The sequence below is a fragment of the Populus trichocarpa genome, chromosome 11, assembly GCF_000002775.5.
Source record: "Populus trichocarpa isolate Nisqually-1 chromosome 11, P.trichocarpa_v4.1, whole genome shotgun sequence".
In the NCBI taxonomy this organism is placed as follows: Eukaryota; Viridiplantae; Streptophyta; class Magnoliopsida; order Malpighiales; family Salicaceae; genus Populus; species Populus trichocarpa.
The window spans coordinates 8052105-8071212 of record NC_037295.2 but is presented as its reverse complement, the minus strand read 5'-3'; the positions used below and the strand labels follow the sequence as shown (position 1 = coordinate 8071212).

At 29.5% G+C, this 19108-nt stretch overlaps 1 protein-coding gene across 1 annotated transcript; it reads left to right on the top strand.

The window, feature by feature from the left end:
- Positions 1-10614: 10614 nt before the first annotated feature.
- On the top strand, positions 10615-12674 carry LOC7471846 (GDSL esterase/lipase At5g45670). Its single transcript, XM_002316714.4, has 5 exons — positions 10615-11133; positions 11386-11510; positions 11598-11840; positions 11938-12181; positions 12298-12674. Exons 1-5 carry the CDS (start codon positions 10875-10877, stop codon positions 12534-12536), a joined length of 1110 nt encoding a protein of 369 aa, XP_002316750.4. The 5' UTR covers positions 10615-10874; the 3' UTR covers positions 12537-12674.
- Positions 12675-19108: the final 6434 nt, after the last annotated feature.

Genomic DNA, 19108 nt, shown 5'->3' with positions numbered 1-19108 from the left:
GGTAGGGGAAGGACTCTTGTCACACATAGAAAACTTAAATATTTTCTTATCACACCTAGACTGCAAATGTTATTTATGTCACCAAAGACTGTTGAGCACATAATAAGACATCATTCATATGATGTGGTGAATGAAGTGATGATGCATTTTTCCGATGGTGAAGCCTGAAAACATTTTAATAGGGTGCATCAGTGGAATCAAGGAATGTGCATCTGGGGTTATATACAGAAGGATTTAATCCATTCGGGTCATTTGTTGCTTCTTATTCTTATTGGTCAGTGATGCTCATGGTTTACAACTTGCCACCGAAGATATGTATGAGGTCGAAGTTCTTGTTTTTAACTACGGTCACACCCAGTTCTAATAGTTTAGGTATGAATATAGATGTTTGTCTTCATCCGTTGATTGATGAGTTGAAATAATGTGGTTATTTGAGGCTTTGACATATGATGTATTGAGAAAACAAAGTTTTTAAATAAAGACAACTTTGATTTGGACTATCAATGATTTTCCTGCATATGAAATGGTTTCTAGTTAAAGCACGTATGAAAAACTAGCATAACTATATTGTATGGAAAATAACAAGGTCATCACGTTAACAAATGGCAGTAAAACATCTTTTTTTATTACCACAAACAGCTCTTGCTAATGGATCATAAGTACAGAAAGAACATAAAGGTCTTCTTTGTTGGCAGAGTTAAAAAGGATGTTGCCCCGCCGCTATCGTCGAGTGAAAAATTGTATGATGTAATGTCAGAGTACGATGACATTGTGTTTGGTTTTCAATCCGGTATGCAAAAATTTCTTGGTTTTGGTTTGACCTATAATTGGGTAAAGCGAAGTATTTTCTGAAAGTTTCTTTATTGGAATACCAATCTCCTCTGTCATAACTTTGATGTCATATACATTAAAAAGAACGTGTTTGAAAATATTTTCAACGCGATTATGAACGTGAAATGGAAGACAAAAAACAAAATCAAGGCTAGAATGGATTTATCTTTGTTTTGTCACCGTAAAAATATGGAGTTAGTTTATGATGGATCACAAACCGTAAAGCCCAAAGCAAGTTTCGTCTTAGAAAAGAATACACAATTGTCTACCAATGGCTTAAGATTCTGTGTTTTTTTTATAGACATTCTTGTATTATGATCACTAGAAACCCCAACTGATCTTCAAAGATTTTATGGCAAGGGACTGGCTATACTAGAGAGATTATATTATCACCCCTAAATGTCCTACCTTAGACAGACCATATTGTTAGTTTTGTTTTAAATTTCTTTAGGTTGTTGTACTATGTTATCAATGATTTGTCTATAATATTTCTGACTCAAACATCAATAAAATAAATATAAGGGTTGATATTTGTGATTTTAGTATCAATAAATACCAGAGTTGATATTTTTTATTCTAACATCAGTAAATACAAGGATTGATACTCGTTATGAATTCACTTGTCTCAAACATCTCTAGATTGAGTTTTAAAATTGTCATTAAACCCATAAAAAATAGTCATTGGACTCACTGAGAATAACAAAAGTGGGTTTTGAATCTTTTTAAATAAATAAGTTTTTGGTATTTTATATGTAGGTTCAAAAAACCATTATATTTGGGTGAAGCTTCTAATAAGCTTCAATAAAGCATGCAAAAACAATACATTTTATTAATGCTAAAAACAGAAAATAATTTCTTTGTTTTTTATTTTTTTTCTTATGCTAAATTATGCAAAGAATTTTTTTTTTGCTTCGCCATAAGCAATTTTCAAGAAAAAAAAAATTATGATATTTTTATGTTATTTGTTTTAACATATTTCACTAATTCAGGCAACTTGTCTCCTCCTTTTCCTTCCCCTGCCGATGGTGGGCTTCACTGTTACTTGCAAAACCAGAAAATCACAAAAAAAAATAGTTGATTTTATCTCTTCTCTAGATCTGATTTTTTTTTTTGTTATTGGATCTATTTCTTCTCGTTTTTATTCTTCTTCAGTGGTTAGATGCTATTATCTCTGATGGTACGTAGTCGTCCGTTGGTTCATGACAAGGAGGGGAAAGGTTATGGGTTGCAGTTTAAGGAGAAAGATGGGTCTTGTTGTTGATGATTAAGTCTTTGACAACTAAGTTAAGGGCTGGTTCTCGTGGTGTGGTTGCTGGGATGTAGAGTTGATAGGGCTGACCGCCGCTGCTGGATGAGAGAGGAAGGTTCAGTGGTTCAACTAGAAGCTATTGATGGTCACCGTGAATGGAAGAGGATAGGAACTGAGTGAAGGGTTGGCCATCGATTGAGATGTGGGTCTTGGTTAGAGAGAAACAACGAGGGGCGACAGTGTTTGTGGTGGTGGTTTGGTTGATTGAGAAAATGTATTTTATTTTAAAATATATTAAAATAATATTTTTTATTTTTTTAAAAATATTTTTAATATTATTATATTACAATAATATAAAAAAATCAAAAAATTATTAATTTAAAATTAAAAAATTAAAAAAGTTAAATTTTTTTTAAAATACTTTTAAAATATAAAAATAAAACGATACAGTGAAAAGAAGAGGAGAAGAGTCTGTGTGCCTTTTTGCTCCTTGGGTTATTGGCTAAAAAAACAAATGGGAAAGGCCCCCTTCCTGCTATTGGTCAAGACGGGTTATCAAGTTATGCACAGTGTTGGGGAAATGAAGAGGTTTTTTTTTTTTTTTTTTATCTACTACCCTTCTATAAATCTTTGATTTGTTCTTTTTTTTTTCCTGTCCAATGAGGTATGTATTTATAATAGAGAGTTTTAAAATTCTAAACAAGCATGAACTTTATTTTTTAAAAATTTAAATTTGTTTAAAATTTAAAATTAAAAGAACTAAAAATATTTTGATGATTTTTTTCAAACCGAATATCAGGAAAAAAAAGGGTAAAAGCACAATATAATTACTAATTTTTTCATAAATTGACAAATCATATTTTTAATCAAAATTAATCATTGATATTTTAATATCTAATTTTTAACCCCTTTAAAAATCAAATTAAAAGCAAATACTTTAAAATTTGAGGTATGACAATAGGGAAATTAAAAAAATTCTATAAATAATAAAATATCAATTTTTCCCTTAAATAACATCATATATATTATTTTAGAAACAATAATTTGATATAATAGAAATATCATAATTATAACAATTTTATAATTTTCTATATAAAATATTTTTGTCTCAATCATTTTATTTTTATTATAAACTCATTAATAATATTAAAAATAAATAATTTTTTATTATATATATATATATATATATATATATATATATATATATATATATATATATATATATATATATATATATATCATCTTAGAAATATACACTACCACATGAATCTCCAAAACGGGACAAGTTTAAAAAAAAAAAAAAAAAAAAAAAAGCAAGAGGCGCAAACGTGTTGTCCTAAAATGACCAAGGTACCCCTCGAAGCCAGTGGAATTTAGCAGAGAAGTAGACGTTTTATTTTTTAGTGGTAAGAAAAGAAAGAAGGAATATATATATATATATATTCAGCGCACAGAAAGGCCAATCTAAAGATCTCGTGTTTTGTGCGTCATCGAAACAGAAAAACGTACGCTTTCTTCACCCCATCAACTAAATCCAAAATCCCAAAAACAGATTTCATCACAGATTAAGATGGTGTTGACCAGTCATTGTCCTACACATCACTATACAAGTCGTCAACTTTGCTTTAGCAACATGGAAACATGTATCATCAGCCCATGCCCATGGATCAAAATGACTATTGCAACGACAATGATTTGATTGGGTGGTGGTAAATGTCCTTTCAACCATATTTACTGCAGTAAAAAAGTAAAGCATTTTTTATCTGCAGCAAACAACGTTCAGAAACAGAGAGCACTCGTCCCCCTTTTCTCCCAACGCCAATTCTTTGCCTAGTTTGCTTCTGTTCAAGAAAATCTTGATTTCACTCAATAAATGAACCAATTTCATTTCTTTTTCAAAGCTAATTACACCTTTTGTTGTGACCTGTGAATCCAAACGATAAACAAGGACAAATTTAAATCAGCCGGCATGATCGGATAACAAAATGATTGAGCTGTAAAATGCAAAATCATCACTGTATATTTTCATACGTTAATATTAAAAATTAATTAATTTTATATATATATATATACACACACATACTATTTTGATATATTTTAGAAATAAAAAACAATTAACTCTGAGGAGTATAGTTTAATTGGTCAGGCCTTAAATTTACTCCCTAGAGGTCATCAGTTCAAGTCCCACAAACCTTAGAGCCACTGGAGACTTACATGGTCGTTAACTTCAGGGTCCGTAAGATTAGTCGAGGTATATACAAACTAGCTCAAACACCCATGTTTTTTTTAAAAAAAAAACATACTTTGAAAAACAACTGTTATCACAATGTCAAACACTATCAAAGTAACAAATTTAACATATAATTAAAATTTATATTTTATCACTTATTATGTATCACATTTCATTTAATATGAAAAAAATGAGTTCTATAAATAAAATCAAAATATGTCATTTAGGCAATTAAAGCAATACCAAGATATTTTACCAGAAGAAGATATTGCAAAATAACCACCAATTATATCTTCATACAAAAAACATTGTGAAATCATTTAATCTAGAGTGTGTTTTATAGCTTGTAATATAAGAAAAAAGTTTTCAATTGATAAATATTTTTTTCATTTCTTAAACATTTTTGACAATGAGTAATCAACTTGAAATTTAATGCAACGATTGGGTCAAACTGACAAAATTTGCACAAAGTAAAATCTGACCAACATTTTCCACATGAGCTCATTAGTCTAGTTGGTACAACCACAAGGGTGATTTTCGAGCATTTTTCTATTTTATCAAATCTGTAATGCAATTTCATTAGTACACATGTCACAGTTGGTTTTTCATTTTCCAACACATTTTCAAGAAAAAAAAATTGAAAATAACAAAATATTAGGAGTGAAAAATAAAGAGGGATTAAAATAAATGTGAGTTTAATTCCTTTTTAAACACAACTATAAGATAAAAAAGATAAAGAGATCAGGAAACTCAAAGAGAAAAGTACAAAGAATTAAAGAAATGAAAGATGAGAATTGGGATATTTTTCATATATAAAAGCTTATGTTAATGATTTTTATCAAATAATCAACCAATATGATCACTCGTAACGTCATGTCAATTGGATGTCGATATTTTGATATTTTTTTATAATAAAGTTTTTTTTTATTTTTGTGATTTGGATTTAACCCAAAGATAATATGATCATTCAACGAGTCCTTCTCTTTAAAAGTTGAAAAAAATAATTTGTTTTTAAAGTTATACATATATATTATTTCTTTCAAAATATGAACTTGATTTGTGAGTTGAAAAGTCCATTTTTTATTCACTTTTCTTTCATACAATAAACTATTATCCTACCTAATACAATCTATACAAGAGTTGGACAATCATATTTAATTTTTGGTTTAATATTTTTTAATGTGTAGTTTTATGCTAATAAGTATAACTTTCAATCCGACCATTGGACTAAAATGTTATAGAAATTTTTTAGAGGTCATGTTTTTTATAGGATTAAAATGTTAGGTCAATTAGATTATAATTTGTGGACTTCTTATTTAGCAAAAAATATTTTTCTATAAGGACAATATAGGTGGCAACAATTGAAATTATTTTGGCAAGGGTTTCTATATCCTATAAGGAAACTAAGGGGCAATAGCAAGCTTATCTGGAAGGTTTTTGTATTCTACATAGAAACAAAATGGCATTTATTTCCATTTGTTTTTAGAATACCTAAAAGTTGGCTAAACATTATATATGTTACGACTGATTTGTTTAGGGTTTATTTTAGTTCATTATATGCGGCATTAGAGTTTTGTATTTTAGACTTAAGTTTTTTTATATATATATATACTTTGGCCTTTATTTAAATTGAACTTAATATCAGTCTACTAGGAAATAGTCTTTTTCATCACTATAAATACTTTTTTTTTATAAGTTTTACAATTCAAATTAAGAAGATTGATATACATTATTATTGTCACATATTGTGTGCTTGTGTGTGGGAGAATTTTCATACTTTTGGTTCTTCATTGGACTGTCTTGACTTATCAAAGAATAACTATCTTAGTGATGTCTTTCTTATACTTCTTATCGCACATGGACGCTCGACGTCAGGGGTCGAGGGAGTCGCCACTTAGGTATTTGGTTCAGGGTCGCTAAGAAACCCGGGTATACTAGTCTTATCAGAAATTCAAAGGGTATGAGACTGATTGTGGCTAGGGAAGATATTAGCATTCCTAGTACACTCTACCTGAGGTAAGCTGGATTGTGTGGTTTAAATGTTGTTTAAAGGTTTTAATGAGTTCCTACTAAGTGGTTTGTCTATTGCTTAGGATGAGGATTTATTCGTGTGAATAAATCTAGCATTTCAAATATATTATGGATTCATGTACTCAAATGAATTATTATAAAAATGATCCATGTAAGTGCCCTAATAGGGTTCACCTATCCTGACAGAATTTTCCACAACTCATGTGTTGTGGCGAGAAAAACTTTCAATTAAAATTGGTGAATATTCAGAATAATTCTAAAAAATCAAAATGACACTCAATAAAAAATAATGTAATTAATTATTATATAGATCCATATCAAACTTCATCAAAACCTTATATTTTCCATCTCTTTGTTTTTTGTTTTTTGTTTTTGTTTGTTTTTATAATCTTATAATTTACCAAAAGAGAATTAGGATGACTTTTTCATATATTGGGATATAATCCCAAGATTAAGGCATTTTCAATTATATTATATTAAATATGATATGATATCAATAAAGTTAATATATATAAATAATTTTCATTGGTTTTGTTCAGCTGAGATTTATTGGTCAAAATGTAAGGTTTTGATTAAGTTTGGTACATGTATGACGTTGATAAGTGAGTATATGTATAAAGTGTTTGTACATTATCCTCGTGTTTTTTTATATTCATTTAATTTCTTTAAGATGTTATCTTTCTTTACTTGTTTTTTAGATATTTTTTAATCCAAATAATATAATAATATTTTAAAAGAAAAATAAAAAAAGTAAGAAATGTATACTACAAATTCATAATGAAAGTATTTTTTTTTCTGGTACATGCAATATAAAAGTGCAAAACTAATTTTCTTTTGAATAGGTTAATTTAAAATTAATAAATTAAAAACATGTACGTTAGATATTAACCCTTAAAAAATAATAAATATTATTTTAAAAATAATACCTGGCCTGCAGGAAGCAGCAACTCTGGCGGACATGTGTCCGTTAGACGCGGAAAGGATGCCATGATAGGCCGCACCAGGCAGCGTGAGCCTCAACGGTGGCAAGTGGCAACTGGCAAGTGAAAGAATAGTGAGACTTTTGAGGCAGCGAAGCGGTGGGCCGAGGCTGAAATGTGTGAATTTTGTTTGGGTTATATTGCACTTCAATCCAAACATCTTAAGGACCACCTTCATTATGTCCGTAGGGTGAAAGGGAGCAATCGGCCACTCTAATCAGATCTCTTTATGAAAAAAAACGACAGATCTTCATAAAATCAAGAGGACCACCTTGTTTTGATGCAATATGTTGATGTTAGAATGGTAGTTTTCGTGTTCTTGGTAAATGTTAGAATGTTAGGTGAACATAGCTAGTTAGCAACAAACCAGATTTGTTTCTTCCTTTCACCTAATCCCCTCGAGTTGAGATGGAGAAAGGAGGGGTCAGATCCTTTGCCCATGCAGAGGACAGACAAGACAGGACTCCTGTCTTTCATCCACTCACCATCAGAAAAACGTGATTGTTATTTGTCGTCAATACAGACGGAATTAGCAACATATTTATTATTATTATTATTATTATTATTATTTACCAATTCTGTGACGAAAACCATTCCACCACTGATTCTTTCACTGATATCCCATCGCTAATTGTGTTTTTTTAAAAAAATTAAATTAATTTAATAGTTTAAATGGTTAGATAAGGTATCATAATATAAATTATATTATTTTTTAATATATTATTCTCAAGTAAAAGTTTTTTAAATTTAAAATTTGTATATATTACTTTGTACTTGATTTTATATTAAATAAATAGAAATAATGAGATTCGAACTCGTGACTGCTTGGTCATCAGGACTCTAATACCATGTCAAAAAATCATTTTAATTAAATAGCTTAAACTGTTAGATAAAATTTCAAAATATAATTTATATTATTCTCTAATAATTTTTATTTAATTTCCCATAAAAAATGCTCACACTTTTTTTTAACAGCGGTTCAAATCCAATTGAAAATGCCAAGCACTTTAACAGGATGTTCTCTTAGTTTCGGTGCGTGTTTAATAATATTGTACTGGTAGTTTTTGAAAAGTGTTTTTTTATTAAAAATAAATTAAAATAATATTTTTATTTATTATTTTATTTTTAACATTAAAAGCTTCAAAACCATAAAAATACACGTGTAGTAACTTCTACGCATTTAAAAATCTGAGTCTGGAAGGTGAAAACTATGGAATCATTTATTCATAATAACGAAAAGTACAATGGAAGCCTGGTGTGTTTTCCATGGATTTATCTATGACTACGAGAGCATGGTCAAAATTATTGGATTGCTATGTGTGAGCTCATTGAGATTCCTTTAATGGGAAGGAAATACTCTTCGTTCAATTCTAGATAGTTGAGGGTCGTGTTTCAAAAATATATTTTTCAAAAAAATTATTTTTTTATTTTTTATTTTAAATTAATATTTTTATATATTTTAATCATGGTTATCAATTCCGTTTCGATAAGTATTTTGTTTTTTCAATTTGAATGGAATGTTTCAGTTTCGGAGTGTTTCGGCGAGCCGTTTCAAGGTTGTATTGTTCATATATATATATATATATATATATATATATTCAACAAATATAATTTAAATTCAAAATAAATTAATTATAAATTATGAAATACAAACACAATGACAAAAAAATATAATTTTAAAATTTAAAATATTTCAAAATAGTCAAGATTAAATAAATCTCTAACTTAAAGTAATTCAAATTAAACAAAATATTAAAATATTATGAAAGTAAAATGTTTTAACACAAATATTTTAAATATAAAGTTAGGTCAATGTTATCAAGGCTAATAGAATTTAAAGTATCCCTTGTTTTGCTCAAATTCCTACAAAGTATAAACATGAAAAAAACAACATGAATATAAACCATATATATTAGTGATAAATCTAATTTTAAAAAATTAATATCATTATTAATGAAAATAGTAATAATAATTTTCAATATTATTATTAATATCATTGTTATTGAAAATAGTAATGAGAAAGAGCTTTTTATACTTGAATGATTTAATTAATTAAATTGAACAAGGTTCAATTTGATTCAATGGCTTTTCAAGAGCCGAACAGAACATGTGGAATGGAACCGGAACATTCCGGCTAAAATTTAACCGAAAAATTAGAAACGGACCGAGATTTAAAATAAGATAAAAATTATTTTATTTTATTTTATTTTTTTGAATTAATATGAAATATTTTGATCATTCTAGATAAAACAACAGAACAAAATTGATAAGCTTGATATCTATATATTAATATTAAAAATAGTTAGGGTGTTTTTTTTGCCAATATATTTGTGGGCCAAAGCCATTTGTATTTCTTAATTGTTTGTGGCAGATTAGACTTCCAACGTACAGTGTTGCAGCAGAGTTTTGGAGTCAATAATGGCTGCATTATGAAGTACCATTTATGATCTCTCACCCACGTGTCTACATAATTAACCACATGCTACAAAACTCCAAGAGAAGGTACTCCGAGACCGAGATTTCCATGTTTAGAAAAACAAAAATAAATTCATCCTTTCCTTTTCTTTTCTTTTTTAACATATAAAATTTTATTGATTCTAAAATTTATAAAATTTAAATTAATAATTTTTTAAAAAAATTTAAAATCTGATCAATTAAATTATATCAGTAAAATTTTAACATTTTTATTATTATTTTGATGTAAATAGTTGTATATCACAGTTGTAGATTTATTTTACATCACTCTTGTGCATATTTTTATTGAGATATTGATGGATTGATGGGAGAAAACTTAGTTTAATTGAGGTTTCGTTGGCGTTAAATATTCGCTTAATAAAAAGTTCTATAATATTTTTAATATTGCAATCAAAATTGATGAGGAGATTTTAAAGGTTAAGTTTTGTATGGAGGTTGGTATTGATGAATGCAATCGTGGTCCGTAGATTTTTAAATTCAATTTAGAAGTTATTATTTGAGCTAGTTTTATTATTATTTTTTTAATTTTAGATTTTTTAATTTATTAACATTTTTTTTAGATTTATTTAATGAATTGTAAATATTTTAAAAAAATACACTACTTTAAAAAATAATTTAATTATAAAATCTTGAAATAAAATTTTTGAATAGTGATAACATTATGTATTATTTATTCTTGTTGTTTTCTGCTTTGAAGCAAAATGCTTTTTCAGATACTTTTCAATGTTGGTTATTTTAAAGCAAGTTGGTCACAAAAACTTTTCTGAACAAGTCAATATTTTTCTATAAATAAAAGTACAATAATGATAAAAAGAGATGGCCATCACTGTACTAGAAACACAAAATCTACGTCAGGAGCTGCTGATCCATAATTATCAATCCCTTCTTACTTCTTTAACTACAAAACACTTGCTAGGATCCGAGTGAGTAGCTACAGGCTATATCTACACCCAACCTCTCTTGGCTTTCATTTGTTTCACAGCACCATTGAACATTCCTCGCCTTTTCCCTTAAAATTGAGCCATTAATTACTGCTACAGGGTGTATCTTCCCTTCTGTTTTTCAATTTTCAAGCTCGATGCAAATGCTGGCACACGAGATGAAGCGACTGTGGATGGTACTTGTTTTGTTCATGGTGTTTTCAAAGTGGCAACATTGTGCTACTGGAGATCCACTGGTGCCATGCTATTTCATTTTTGGAGACTCTTTGGCCGACAATGGTAACAACAACATGCTCCAGACTCTCGCCAAAGTTGATTATGCACCGTATGGCGTTGATTTTCCTAATGGCCCCTCTGGAAGGTTTTGCAATGGGCTCACCATCGTTGATGTAATTGGTACTTCCCGCGATGACAATACGTTCTTGTAACCAAAATTGCTCTTCTTTTCTTCTTTTTCTGGTTAAATAAATGCTCGTAATTTTCAGCAGCTAATTACATCTCCAGTCACCTGTATCTGTAAAACATGCATCTGTGGTTTTTTCTTGGTGATTTGTGGTCCGAAGACTTTGATCTAGAACGAAGTATATGAGGATATATATTTTCATATGTTGATATTTTCGTTCTGATAGGACCTCTTTTAAATTGTAGCCGAAATCTTGGGCTTTCACAGCTACATACCACCATTTGCAGCTGCCAAGGAAGCAGACATACTTCATGGTGTGAATTACGCATCTGGGGCAGCTGGAATTCGTGACGAAACTGGACAGGAGTTGGTAAATATATAACTATACATTGCACGTTCAATGTTTCAAGTCGCCATATATAGTTCTTAATTATGATTGACGTCCTCGTGGATGCAGGGTGAACGTATAAGCATGAATATGCAGTTACAAAATCACCACAAAACAGTACAGAATTTGATTGGTATGTTGGGAAATGAGTCAGCTCTAAGAAACTTGAACAAGTGCCTATATTCGGTTGGAATGGGCAACAATGACTACCTCAACAACTATTTCTTGCCACAGTACTTCCCAACAAGCCATGAGTATACCTTGGAGAAGTACACCCAACTTCTTATTGAGCAATACTCGCAGCAACTAAGGGTTAGCACTACATTCTTCTTCTTTCTGACCCTTTAATTGGAAGTTGCTTCTCTCCTTTTTCGTTTTTTACCTAATCAACTCTCTGTTGGCCCTTCAGTCTTTGTACGAGTTAGGAGCAAGGAAACTAGTGGTATTCGGACTAGGGAAAATAGGCTGTGTCCCAGGTGCAATTGACACATATGGCACGAACGGATCTGCTTGTGTAGAGCTTTTGAACAATGCTTCCCAGATTTTCAACAGCAAGCTCTTACCAGTCATTGATGAACTCAATGATGACTTGCCGGACGCAAAGATTATATATATAAACAACTATAAGATCGGGGAGGATTCTACAGTTCTTGGTAGGTATTGGGGCTTTTACTCGTGTTGTATTTCTTTCCTTCTTTATTTATTTCGGCTACTTAAGATGTGATGTGGGCGTCCTTACCAGCTGAATATCTGTCCTTATGTTTCTCAGATTTCAAGGTCAATAATACAGCGTGCTGTCCATCATCTGCCATTGGTCAATGCATTCCGGACAAAGTTCCATGCCAGAATAGGACCCAATACATGTTCTGGGATTCATTCCATCCAACTGAGATTTTTAATATTTTCTATGCAGAGAGATCTTATAGTGCTTTGGACCCTTCCTATGCTTATCCATATGATATTCGCCACTTAATTTCGCTTGATCAAGGAGTTGCTGAGGCAAAGTGATCGAGGAGATTATCAAGAATAAGCAGGCTTCTATTTATTTGCTACTAGTTTCGTGGTCTATTTACTTTATATTATGATTTTATTCCTGCTTGATGTATGCTTTTGTTGTGATGATTAAACAAGGTGACTATTATGTTATATATATTCTTAAAATGCGTACAATAATGTATTTTAACTATATTTGAAAGTGATTTTTCAAAATAATTGATTTTTTTAGGTATTTTAGAATATATTAATACCAAAATCATTAGAAAAACATTAAGTTTTTTTTGTAGTAAGTTCAGCTACTAAAGCTGATAACTTGCTAACATGAGATCTAGTCTAACTGGATTTAATTTTGAACCACTTAAAAAATTAACCTAATCAAATTTGGATAATTTTGTTAAAATCAGGGTGAGACCGATCAAAGTTATTTATTTATTTGTTTGTTTTTCCTCAAACAAAACCTTAAACTGGATCTTATAACTATGATTTTTTTTTTTATTGAATTTGATAGTTAAATTTGAATTTTATTAGCATCATATTCTTCAATAACCATTGCATTTTACACTACTATTATAATGAATTTGACAATCAAGTTTAAATTTCATTTAAGATAATATTGATCTTTTAATATTTTAAAGGTTTTCTTTTTGAAAGAAAAAAAACAAAGAGAGATAAACATTTACCTATGTTTAAAAAATGAGACGAAATACATTAAATTAAATGCATTATTCAACATTCAATCATATGATAAATTTTTGTTATATGCATTCGATGCCTTCAAACTAAGATTTATTTTCTTTCATAGTTGTATGCAACTGAGATCGTAAGACTAATAAAAAAAATATTCATGAAACTAGGATCAATAATAAAAAAAGGAATCATTAATTAGCGAAATAAGATCATCACCTTATGATATCTTTAGAAATAAAAACCTAGATTTTAGGGTATTTGTTGTTCTGTGAGAAAGAAATAGATCAACGAAAAAAAAGGAATGGAATAAGAAAAAGAAGATCGAAACGTAGAAAAGCTTTATTTGGTTATATAATTTAAAAGCTATATTGTATTTTATTATATACTTTTTTTAATATATATATATATATATTAGCATGAACCATGTGTTGAAATATTTAATAACAAAAATATCCTTAGATTTTATCATCTATCACATGTATTGAAAGTGAGTTACTGACTTATATAAAATATATTATCCTATTTTTTTTTAAAAAAGTCAAGTTTAAAAACAATTATAAGAAAATATTTTTTTATATAAAAATACAAAATATAACAATACTAAAATATGAATTCAAATCTATATCTATACAAGAAAGTTACTAAAATATTAATATATATTTTTTAAAATAGGTTAATATTGTTTGTTAGAATCATCGGCGACAATTTGGGAAAAATTGAAAAGTCGATACATGTTCAGGTCATTGTCAAACAAACTTTATCTTAAGCATAAATTGTTTGGTCTTAAGATGTAGATAGTACAAATTTGAATCAGCATATCAATGTGTTCAATCATATTATTAGTGATTTGATATGAAGTTTGATAATGAAGACAAGGCGTTAATGTTACTAAATTCCCTACCTGCTTCTCTTACGTAAGAAACATTGGTTACAACTCTGATGTGGGGTAAGGAAACTCTCATATTAGAAGGGATCATAAGTGCCCTATTAAGCTTTAATCTGATGAAGAAAGCTAGTGAAGAAAATTAATAAGGTGAAGGGGTAGTTGTGAGGAGTAATCACGAGCATGGGAGAACAAGTCCCGGAACAAATTGAGAAACAACAAAGCTCAGTCCAAATCTAGGAAAATGAATGACATTTAGTGTTATAAGTGTGGGAAAACAAGTCATATAAAATGAGAATATCCAGAAAAAAATCGAGGGATGGGGGGGCGTAGAGAACAAAGAGGGTTCATCAAAGTCTGCGAATATAGTGGAAGAAGACTTAGAAAAAGGTGATGGAGACATACTTTCTATTTTATCCAGTCTAGATCATCCCAAAAATTCTTGGATATTGGATTCGACATGTTCTTATCACTTGACACCCAATAAAGATTGGTTAGACAACTACAAGTTAGTCAATTTTGGTTTTATTCTAATGGGTAATAATGATCAATGCAAAGTTGTTGGAATAGAAAATATTAAAATTAAAATGTTTGATGTTGTTAAAACTTTGTGTGATGTTAGATGTATATCAGATTTGAAGAAGAATCTTATTTTATTAGGCATTTTAGACCATAATAGGTTAAGTTTCAAGTCTCAAGGTGGAGTACTGAAGGTGAGTAAATGTGTTATGACAGTGATGAAGGGATAAAGATTGTCGGAAAATATTTATAGACTGCTAGGCACCATAGTTATAGGTGGAGCTGCAACCATAGAACCTGAGTCAGATAACACAGCCTTGTGGCACATGTGATTAGGCTATATGGATGAGCATAAGATGATGGAGCTTCATAAGAAGAATATATTGAAGGGTGTTAAAACATGCAAACTTGATTTCTACTAGTATAGTGTTCTTGGAAAATAAAATAAGGTGTAGTTCAAGATAGTCACACACAAGACATAGGGGATTCTTAAAATGTTCATACAAATGTTTGGGGTCTAGTAAGGGTAACATCACGTGGAAGATATATGTATTTCCTGATTTGTCATTGATTATCAAGAGGCACTTCACAGTACACAAGACATCACACATAATGGTGTAACAGAAAGGATGAATAGAACAATACTTGAAAAAACAAGTTGTCTTAAGCTGAATGTAAGGCTTGCTAAAAATTTCAAGGTAGACGCAACAAATATTGCATGTTTTTTTTATTAACAAATTACCTAGGGCAGCACTATATGAGAAATTAACAGAAAATGTATGGACAAACAATCTAGTAAACTACTTTGGTTTGAAAGTGTTTGGATGTTTAGCCTATATGCATGTTTCTAACGATGCGAGGTCAAAGCTTGATGTCAAATCTAGATAATGTATCTTTTTAGGGTATCAAAAAGAGGTGAAATGTTTCAAGCTCTAGGATTCGAAGGAAAACAAGATGTTGATAAGTAGAGATGTGGTTTTTTATGAAAAAATCATGTTGCAGCGTGCTCATGAAGAAAAGAAACAAGTGTCATAAAATTACAACAACAATGACCACGAGGTATGGGTGGAGCTAGATACTCATATTAAGGAAGAAACCATTGACTAATCAGGGATTTCTAGTTTATAAGATTAGCAATATGACAATATAGCTTTAGGTAGGCCCAAACATATCAGGCCACCTATTAAGTATGATTATGAAGATTTGGTCTTTTATGAACTTATTACTAGTAGAAAGGATCCTACTACTTTTCAAGAGGCATTACACAACCAAGATAAAAGTAAATGGATAGATGCTATGGAAGAATAAATGGAGTCTTTGTATAAGAATTAGACATGAGAGTTGGTTGAACTTCTAAAGGGGAAGAGGGCGATAAGATGTAAATGGGTGTATAAAAAGATAGAAGCAATATCAAAAAATAAGGGTGAGAAGTTCAAGGCTTGTTTAATAGGAAAGTGTTACTCACAAAAAAAGGTTAACTACAATGACATATTTTTTCATGTAGTTAGACATACTTTCATCACGGTAGTGTTATGCTTGGTAGCACATTTTGATATACAATTAGAGCAAATGGATGTCAAGATAGATTTTATTCATAGTGATTTGGATGAGCAAATTTACATGGTACAACCAGAAGGGTTTATTCAACCTGAACAGGAAATCACTTTATAGACTGAAATAGTATATAAGGTACTGGTACAAATGATTTAACTCCTACATGATCAGGATTGGCTACAAAAAATGTGAGTATGACTTTTCTGTTTATGTAAAGAGCTTTGATGATGATTCTTTTATTTTTATGTTGCTTTATATGGATGATATGCTAATTGTTATAAAGAGTATGAGTAAGGTCAACAAGCTAAAGACTTTGTTGAGTAGAGAGTTTGACATGAAGGATTTAGGTGTTGTTAAGAAGATTCTTGGGATAGATATTCACAGAGATAGAGCTACCATGAGATTATGGTTATCTTGGCATAGCTTTGTTGAGAAAGTATTAGAAAGGTTCAACATGGATAATACAAAACCAGTGAGTACACCTTTAGCAAATCATTTGAGATTATCTATTGTATAGTACCCAAAGATAGATGATGAATGGAAAGACATGTCATATATTCTTTATGTTAGTGTAGTGCGGTGTTTAATGTTTGCTATGGTCTATACAACACCAAATTTAACACTCGCAGTCAATGTGGTGAGCAAATTTTATTAAATTTAGGATGAAAACATTAGGATGCATTTAAGTAGATCTTCAGATACTTAAGAGTACTACAGAATATGGTATCATATTTATCAGACAATAAGACAATCCTTTATTTGTGGGATATGTAGATGCAAACTATGCAGGGGATTTGGGTGATAGGAGATCTACCATATATTATGTGTTTACTCTGGAAGGGAGACTTATTTGTTGGAAGTCTATAGCTCAATCTCTAGTTGGTCTATCTACTAATGAGGTTGACAAGAAAGCCTTGTGGCTTGCAGGTTTGGTCAAAGAGTTGGGTATTCAGCAAGATGGAGTTCAGCTGCATTATAACAGTTATAGTGCCATTTACTTGGCAAATAAATTGATGTGATGTTCCACAGGATCAGGAACATAGATGTGATGTTCCACAGGATCAGGAAATTGGTTTCTTCTTATGAATTGTTGCTTAAGAAAGTTCACACCTTTTAGAATATAACAAAAATGTTGACAAAGCCTGTTACCATAGATTAGTTCAATAATTGCTTAAACTTGATTAATGTCTCCAGATGCTAGATAGGAGACATCCATATCTTTTGTCCTAAGTGAAATTTTCCTTACTTTTCTCATAAGTGGTGGATATTAGCTAAGGTGCAGATTGTTGTAGTTTGGGGCAGATGTCGGAGTTGAGTAGAATGATGGCATCTGCCTCTTTAGGATTTATTTTCTATTTTGTTGCTAAGGATGATTAATAGGTTAGGGGGTGCAGGGCAATGCCCCCGCAATATGGTATAAGAAGGGTATTATGAAAAAAATATTAATACTCTTTGGACAGTTTAAGGTCTACTATAAATACATATCATATAACTCTATTTTGATATAGTAAAAATAAAAGCTTCTCACTCATGTGGATGTAAGTACATTGTTGAACCACGTTAAATCTTGTGTTATTTCTAGTTTTTTTCCTATTACAATATTCATCAATAATTGCTGCAAGTATTTTACAACACACATGAAATCTTAAATAATATAAAGAAAACTTGTTATGTCACCCTGAAACAATTTATTTCTAACTTATTGTATTTTTTTTATTGGTAACTTATTGAAATTTTATTTTCATTATCAAAGTTTAAAAATCCATGATAACTCTAACTATATATAAAAACATGGACTCTTCCTTAAATATTTATGGATTTATTGACTAAAATAGAAATTTAAATTATCTTTTTTGTAATTACATTTTTTTCAGCTAATGTTAGAGATCTTTCTCCTTCAAACCTTCGACTGTTTTTTTCTAAGGTTAATAATTTGATCATTTTCTAATATAGAAATTAAGATGCTTTCAGTTATGAAAAATTAAGATATTGTGCCAAATTTAAAGCATTATTTTATAAATTTAATTATTCGGTCACTTTCTTGCATAAACACAAGATTGTTTTTTTTAATATGGAAAAATAAAATGTAATTGAATCAAATTAAAATTCATGTAAATGTAAACATTTGTCATTGACTTTGTTCATGTAAAAATATTTAATTATCAATAAAGGCTTACTTATCTTTAATATTCATCAAATGCTTGATTAATGAATATAATATTTAATTAATGAATCTAAAGTAAAGATAAAGTCTTAGAGATAAAAATATTTTGCAAAGAAAATTATAAAGTTGTTATAATTATGAGATTCTTATTGTATTATAACATCATTCCTAAATGATCCTAGTTAACGCTCTATTAAGACTAGAAATTAATTAGTCATTAAGAATGATATATATTATGTTCTTTTTCTTATGAAAGATATCTTAAACTAATATATAATTGTTCGTCAGATGACATATGTGCTGAACTGATCCAATAAAAATTTCATACGGAGAGATCACCTATATCTATGAAAAGGCTCACGTGATAATTGTGTAAGTGATCATTAAACTTGAGATCACTAAGTAATTTTATATAAGAAATGTTATATTTTGATCCTGCTATATATTGTTATAATCAAAAGTAACAAACGAGAAGATATTTGATATAACATGAACTATATAAAGGTAATTAAGTAATCAAAAGAGGATTCATCATCCTATACGAATTAGCAAAAATGTTCCATTTTGTTCTTAAATAATCATGAGAGGATTCATGATGAATTAGAAAAAAAATGTTACATATGTTCTTAAATAACATTGATTGTAAATACTTGTGTAAGGTGTAATAAGATTTGAAAAGAGTTTTATGATGTTTAGAATAAATATGATTTGATAGAGTAGACAAAATTTATGCTATAATGTCTAAATTAAAAAATTATTGATGAAAGGATAATAATT